The 6,861-nt window shown below is 50.5% G+C and overlaps 1 protein-coding gene across 1 annotated transcript; it reads right to left on the bottom strand.

Annotated features, from left to right (window-relative positions):
* Positions 1-209: 209 nt before the first annotated feature.
* LOC140483567 (histone H2A) lies at positions 210-1,501 on the bottom strand. Its single transcript, XM_072581782.1, has one exon. It carries the CDS (start codon positions 1,342-1,344, stop codon positions 964-966), a length of 381 nt encoding a protein of 126 aa, XP_072437883.1. The 5' UTR covers positions 1,345-1,501; the 3' UTR covers positions 210-963.
* Positions 1,502-6,861: the final 5,360 nt, after the last annotated feature.

Raw genomic sequence — 6,861 nt, 5'->3', positions numbered from 1 at the left:
CTTAACCAAGGCCGTGGGTTCTTAGAGCACGTTTCTTACACACAAAAAAAACCATTGGCTCGGGAACACTTTAGGACGCCCTGAGGTGGTATTAAGAAAAATGCACATCTTTACCGTTGTTTCTCGGTTCAGCCCTGTGGCCTTCAGTGGGCGATCCGCCCGTTTCCCCCGTCAATCCCCACCACAAATGAAACAATAAATCAAAGGTATCGCATTTTACAAATTTTATTTCCATTAGCCCCTTCCCCCCTCCCCCCCAAAACAAATAAAAGTTCAAAAACACTGGATGCGTTTAAAGTGCTAAAAACTACAGATACAATAAACATCTCCGACCCCACGGGATGAGGATCCATTCAACATTTCAGCCAGAAAGCGAAGTTATTTCCTCGGCCGGATAGCGAATTAAAATAAAAATCAATAAAGAGGAAAAAAAAATAATCTCAATAATACATAATCACTGAAAAAAAACTAGCTGGCTCACGGCTTCAGTCACGTTTTGACTGAAAGGGTTTCAGGAGAATGGAAACAAAGCAAAAAAAAATCACAACACAGTTACAATCCGGAATGCAAAATCCCAGCTCTCCGGAGACGACACGGCGCCTTGTTAAAATCTAAAACAACAGACCCAAGCTAATTCCCGCGGAATCCCCAAAATTACAGTCAGAAACTGAACATACAAGCAAACACAGACAAAGTGGCTATCCAACAAGCGGAGTCCGTCAAGCGAGAGCGGAATTTCCTGACTATCAGTCTTTTTAAACGACGGTTTACGGTCGGACAGTTCCTCGATCCCAAACTCTTGCGATCGGCTACAGTGTGACAGTGAAATAAAAAAAAGGAGACCAAAGACTGGATCCATGACGAATTGATTGCAATTTTTTTACATCCCCCAATAATACCCCCAGCCGAAACAGAAAAATCAGAAATTGCTCAAAACCATTCGCAAAGCAAATGCGCATTGCCTCATTTTTTAGAAGTCTGGGTCTTTTTCGGTAACAGCACGGCCTGGATGTTGGGGAGGACGCCTCCCTGAGCGATGGTCACCCCTCCCAGCAGCTTGTTGAGCTCCTCATCGTTCCTAATGGCCAGCTGCAGGTGACGGGGAATGATCCTGGTCTTCTTGTTGTCCCGGGCCGCATTACCGGCCAACTCCAGGATCTCAGCCGACAGATACTCGAGGACGGCGGCCAGGTAGACCGGCGCCCCGGCCCCGACCCTCTCGGCGTAGTTGCCTTTCCGCAGCAGGCGGTGGACGCGGCCGACCGGGAACTGCAAGCCGGCCCGAGAAGAGCGGGACTTGGCCTTAGCCCGTGCTTTGCCGCCGGTCTTACCTCGCCCAGACATCGGGGATAGAACAGAGGCCGCGCTGATACAATGTAACTGTACTCGGCAACAATGTAACCCCCCGAAGGAAACAACGTGCTGGCGATTGGAAACAATGTAACCGCCCGAGACGCTCAGTCACTGCTCGTCAGTTTCAGCGACAATGTAGCAAACAAGACGCTGAGCTTCTAGAACCCGCATAGACCCCGCCCCCCCCGCGCGTCAGCCACCCTCACGTCACACGCCCCGCAGCCATTGGTCAGACCCTGCAGACCGAGCTCTCTCATTGGAACAGCTTTGGATCCTTCATTTGCATATCGCTGCATACACAAACGCTCCACCGGATTGGGGGAAGCCGGAGCAGGGGGGTGGGGGCTTCTCCATCCCCACCAGCTGCTCACCCGGGGATCTGAAGACAAAACCTCCCCCTCCCCCCCCACCACCATCCCCCACTCTCTCTCCCCCCTCTCTCCCCCTCCCCCCTCCTCACCCCCGCCCCCCCCCATCTGCCTCCCCTTTCTTTCCTTTCCTGTCTCCCCCCTCTCCTTTTCTATCACTCTCCCCCTCCCTCCTTTCTCTCTCTCATTCTCTGTCTCCCTTTTCTCTTTCTCTTCCCCCCCCTTTTTCTCTCTCATCCCTCCTCTCTCTCTCCCCCTCCCCTCCTATTCTTCCTCGCTCTCCTTTTTTCTCTCTCTCTGCCTTTTCTCACTCCTTTTTTCTCTGTCTCTGTCTCTCTCTCCCTCTCCCCCTCCCTTCTTTTCTCTCTTTCTCTCCTGCAAATAAACGCTGGAGATCACAGCAGGTCTTAGAGTCGCTACAGTGTGAAAACAGGCCATTTAGCCCAACAAGTCCCTGCACCTTCCATCTCATCTCCGTCCAAGGCCCCAAACAATCATTCCAACTCTGACAGAGATTCACCTGCACCTCTTCTAACTTAGTCTTTTGTATCTGTTACTCCTAATGTGTTCTCTTCCACATCGGAGAGACCAAGCACAGACTCTGGGACAGGTTCTCATGCTTCAACCAACACCACCACCTGGTTGCCAGCCATTTCAACTCTCCCTCCCACTCCCCTGGCAACATTGCCCATCCTGGACCTCCTCCACCATTAAAAGTGAAGCCAGACGCAAACTGGACGAACAACATCCTATAATCTGTCTTGGGAGCCCACAACCCACTGGCCTCAACATAGAGTTCACCAGCTTCAAAATCTCCCCATCCCCGCCTTCCTGACCAGCCTTGACTTGTCCACCTTCCTATTCACCTATCCGCAATAGCCCTGCCCACTGACCAATCATGATGATCTCCTACCTGCATCCATCTACCACCATCCAACCTACCCTTCCATCTCACCCCCTCCACATGCACACGCACACAAACACACACACACACAACTCTCTCTCTCTCTCCCTCTCCCTGTCTCTCACCATCCCAGGACAGGAATTACTGGTTAGGCGTTGCCAGGAGGGGTGTGGATTGAGGTCAGCCACAGGACCCATCTTGAGGTTGTCACGGCCGGGTTGGAATTCCAGCCGGATGATCCAGGCCTACCTTCCTGACCATCTCCACTCCTCTTCTTCCGGGAAGGTAAATTCAAGCTCAGTCCGTCAAGCAGAATTGTGTCAAACATGTGACTTCCAGGATGGTTGAAAGTGAGCTGAGTGGATATTGGTCTTTATTGTCCATCACCTTCTCTGCTAAAGCAGCCAGGGCTATTAAAGAAGTGGAGGGTAGAAAGGAAGGGGGATGTCTCAGAGAGAGCTTTTCAGAATATGGGGGTGATGTAGCTGAAGGCAGGGATGTTACTGCTGCAAGTGAGGAGCCTGGAATTTCTCCCTACACGTCAGGAGGGAGGAAATGAGAACTGCAAACGCTAGGGCTCAGAGTCGAGAGTGTGGTGCTGGAAATGCACAGCAAGTCAGGAAATATCCAAGGAGCAGGGGAGTCGACATTTCGGACAAAAGCCCTTCATCAGGAATGACGCTTGTAGGCTGAGAGGGTGGAGAGATAAATGGGAGAGAGGCAGGGGTGGGAGGAAGGTAGCTGACAGTGTGATAGGTAGATGAAGGTGGGGGTAATGGTGATAGGATGGAGAGGAGGGTGGAACGGGTAGGTGGGAAGGAAGATGGACAGGTTACACGTCAACCAAGTTTGGGGGACTGAATGAGGTTTTGCCATGGGAAGGCACAGAGTTAGGAAAACATAGGTCAGTCTGCATAAACAACTGAGCGGAATCATAGAATCCCTACAGTACAGAAAGAGGCCATTTGGCCCATTGAGTCCACAAAGACTCTCCAAACAGCATCCCACTTAGACCTACCCCCATCCCAATAACTCCACATTTCCCATGGCTAATGTACCAAGTCTGTACATCCTTGGACAATTTAATATGGCCAATCGACTGAACCTGCTCATCTTTGGGCTGTGGGAGGAAACTGGAGCACTCAGCAGACACTGGGAGAATATGCAAACTCCATATAGACAGTGACTTAAGGCCAGAATCAAACCCAGGTCCCTGGGACAGTGAGGCAACAGTGCTAACATCTGTACCACCATGCTGCCCCATTCACTGACTTGAATGCGAAAGGATTTGATTTGATTTAAGTAATTATTTTCACATATACCTAGATACAGTGAAAAGTTTTGTTTTGCATGCAGCACAGGCATATCATACCATACAACGTGCAGTAGGTTAATAGAACAGATCAAGGAATACAATGTTACAGCTGCACAGAAGGTGCACAGTGAGTGAGATCAACATTAAATTTAAAATTTGAGAGGCCCATTCAGAAGCTTAACAACAGTTTAGAGGAAGCAGTTCTCAAACCTGTTAGTGCGTGTGTTTAAGCTTTCGAATCTTCTGCCCAATGTAAGAAGTTGGAAGAGATTATAACCATGAGGGAGGGGTCCTGAGGCAGCAAGAAGGATAGATGGAGACAACGGATGGAAGGCTGCCTTGTGTGATGGACTGGGCTGTGTTCGCAACTCTCTGTAGTTTCTAATGGTCCTGGGCAGAGCTTTTGCCATACTGAGCCACGGTGCATTCGGATAGAACACTTTCTATGGTGCATCTATAAAAATTGGTCATAGGCTTCACGTGTGAGGAGGGTGTGCCAAGCAGGCTAAGATAAAAGGTAGGGAGGAGGGATTTGGGGGAGGGGCGTTGGGAATGCGATAGGTGGAAGGAGGTTAAGGTGAAGGTGATAGGCCGGAGAGGGGGTGGGGGCGGAGAGGTCAGGAACGTTTCAGAGAACACCTCTGGGACACCCGGACCAACCAACCCAACCGCCCCGTGGCTGAACACTTTAACTCCCCCTCCCACTCCACCAAGGACATGCAGGTCCTTGGCCTCCTTCATCGCCAGACCATGGCAACACGACGCCTGGAGGAAGAACAACTCATCTTCCGCCTAGGAACCCTCCAACCACAAGGGATGAATGCAGATTTCTCCAGCTTTCTCATTTCCCCTCTCCCCACCTTTTCTCAGTCCCAACCCTCAGCCTTCTTGACCTGCAATCTTCTTCCTGACCTCTCTGCCCCAACCCCTCTCCAGCCTATCACCCTCACCTTAACCTCCTTCCACCTATCGCATTCCCAACGCCCCTCCCCCAAATCCCTCCTCCCTACCTTTTATCTTAGCCTGCTTGGCACACCCTCCTCATTCCTGAAGAAGGGCTTATGCCCGAAACGTCGATTCTCCTTCTCCTTTGATGCTGCCTGCCCTGCTGCGCTTTTCCAGCAACACATTTTTAAGTTCTGAACCCCAGCATCTGCAGTCCTCACTTTCTCCATAGGCTTCACGGACATGCTGAATTTACTTAGCCTCTGAAGGAAGCAGCAGTGTTGTTGTGCTTTCTTGATTGTCTCATCAACGTGGGTGGACCAGGACAGCTTGTTGGTGATTGTCACTCCCACAAACCTGATGTTCTCGACCCTCTCCACCTCGGCCGCAGGGGTGAGAAGGGACCTGATAGAGGTGTCTTAGATTCTGAGTAGTATAGATTAGGTGGATAGGAATGGGCCCATTTTCCATTAGTAAATGGGTCAATAACCAGAGGGTGTGGATTTAAGGTAAGAGATGGAAGGCTAAAAGGAGAGTTGAGGAGAAACGTTTTCACTCAGAGGGTGGTTAGAGTCTGGAACTCACTGCCTGAAAGGTTAGTTGAGTCAGAAACTCTCGCAGTAGATAAGCAGTATTTAGATATTCACCTGCATTGCCATAGCTTCCAGGGATATGGGCAAAAAGCTGGAAAATGGGATTGGTTTAGTCAGATCTTTGCTGGCCTGGTATGGACATGATGGGTCGAATATCAAGAGTGTGGTGCTGGAAAAGCACAGCAGGTCAGGCAGCATCCGAGGAGCAGGAACATCGACGTTTCAGGCAAAGGCCCTTCTTCAGGAAGGCTGGGAGCCTCGGGGGTGAAGAGATAAATGGGAGGAGGTGGGGGCTGGGGAGAAAGTAACTGAGAGTACAATAGGTGGATGAAGGTGACAGGTCGGAGAGGAAGGTGGGAGGGAAGATGGACAGATGGGACAGGTCATGAGGGTGGTGCTAAATTGGAACTGGGGTAAGGTAGAGGGAGGGGAAATGAGGAAACTGGTTAAGTCCACATTGATGCCCTGGGGTTGAAGTGTTCCAAGGTGGAAGATGAGGTGTCCTTCCTCCAGGCATTGGGTGGTGATGGAGGAGGCCCAGGACCTGTATGTCCTCGGCAGAGTGGGAGGGGGAGTTGAAGTGTTTAGCTACAGGGCAGTGGGGTTTGTTGGTGTGGGTGTCCTGGAGATGTTCCCTAAAGCGCTCTGCTAGGAGGCGTCCAGTCTCTCCAATGTAGAGGAGACCGCATCGGGAGCAATGCATACAATAAATGATATTTGTGGATGTGCAGGTGAAACTTTGAAGGATGTGGAAGGCTCCTTTGGGACCTTGGATAGAGGTGAGGGAGGAGGTGTGGGCACAGGTTTCACAATTCCTGCGGTGGCAGGGGAGGGTGTCAGGATGGGAGGATGGGTTGTTGGGGGCGTGGACCCGACCAGGTAGTTACGGAAAGGGGTGGGGAGGGAAATATGTCCCTGGTGGTTGAGTGCGAGGACCAATTCAGCCAAACATAGAACATAGAACAATACAGTGCTGAACAGGCCCTTCGGCCCTCGTTGTTCCACCGACCTGTAAACTCACCTAAGCTCCTCCCCCTACACTATCCCATCATTATCCATGTGTTTATCCAAGGATTGTTTAAATCTCCCTAATGTGGCTGAGTTAACTACATTAGCAGGCAGGGCATTCCACCCCCTTACCACACTCTGAGTGAAGAACCTGCCTCTGATGTTTGTCTTAAATTTATCATCCCTCAATTTGTAGTTACGTCCCCTCGTACAAGCTGAAATCATCATCCTAGGAAAAGGTTTTTCTCTGTCTACCCTATCTAATCCTCTGATCATCTCCTATGTCTCTATTAAATCCCCTTTTAGCTGCCTTCTTTCAAAAGAGAACAGACCCAAGTCTCTCAGCCTTTCCTCATAAGACCTTCCCTCTAGACC

Source organism: Chiloscyllium punctatum, chromosome 12 (assembly GCF_047496795.1).
Source record: "Chiloscyllium punctatum isolate Juve2018m chromosome 12, sChiPun1.3, whole genome shotgun sequence".
NCBI classification, from domain to species: Eukaryota; Metazoa; Chordata; class Chondrichthyes; order Orectolobiformes; family Hemiscylliidae; genus Chiloscyllium; species Chiloscyllium punctatum.
The sequence above is the reverse complement of the archived record's forward strand: the minus strand, read 5'-3'. Positions and strand labels throughout refer to the sequence as shown.

Coding starts and splice junctions, on each gene's coding strand:
- LOC140483567 (XM_072581782.1), bottom strand. CDS start 1,344: ATGTCTGGGCGAGGTAAGACCGGCGGCAAAGCACGGGCTAAGGCCAAG.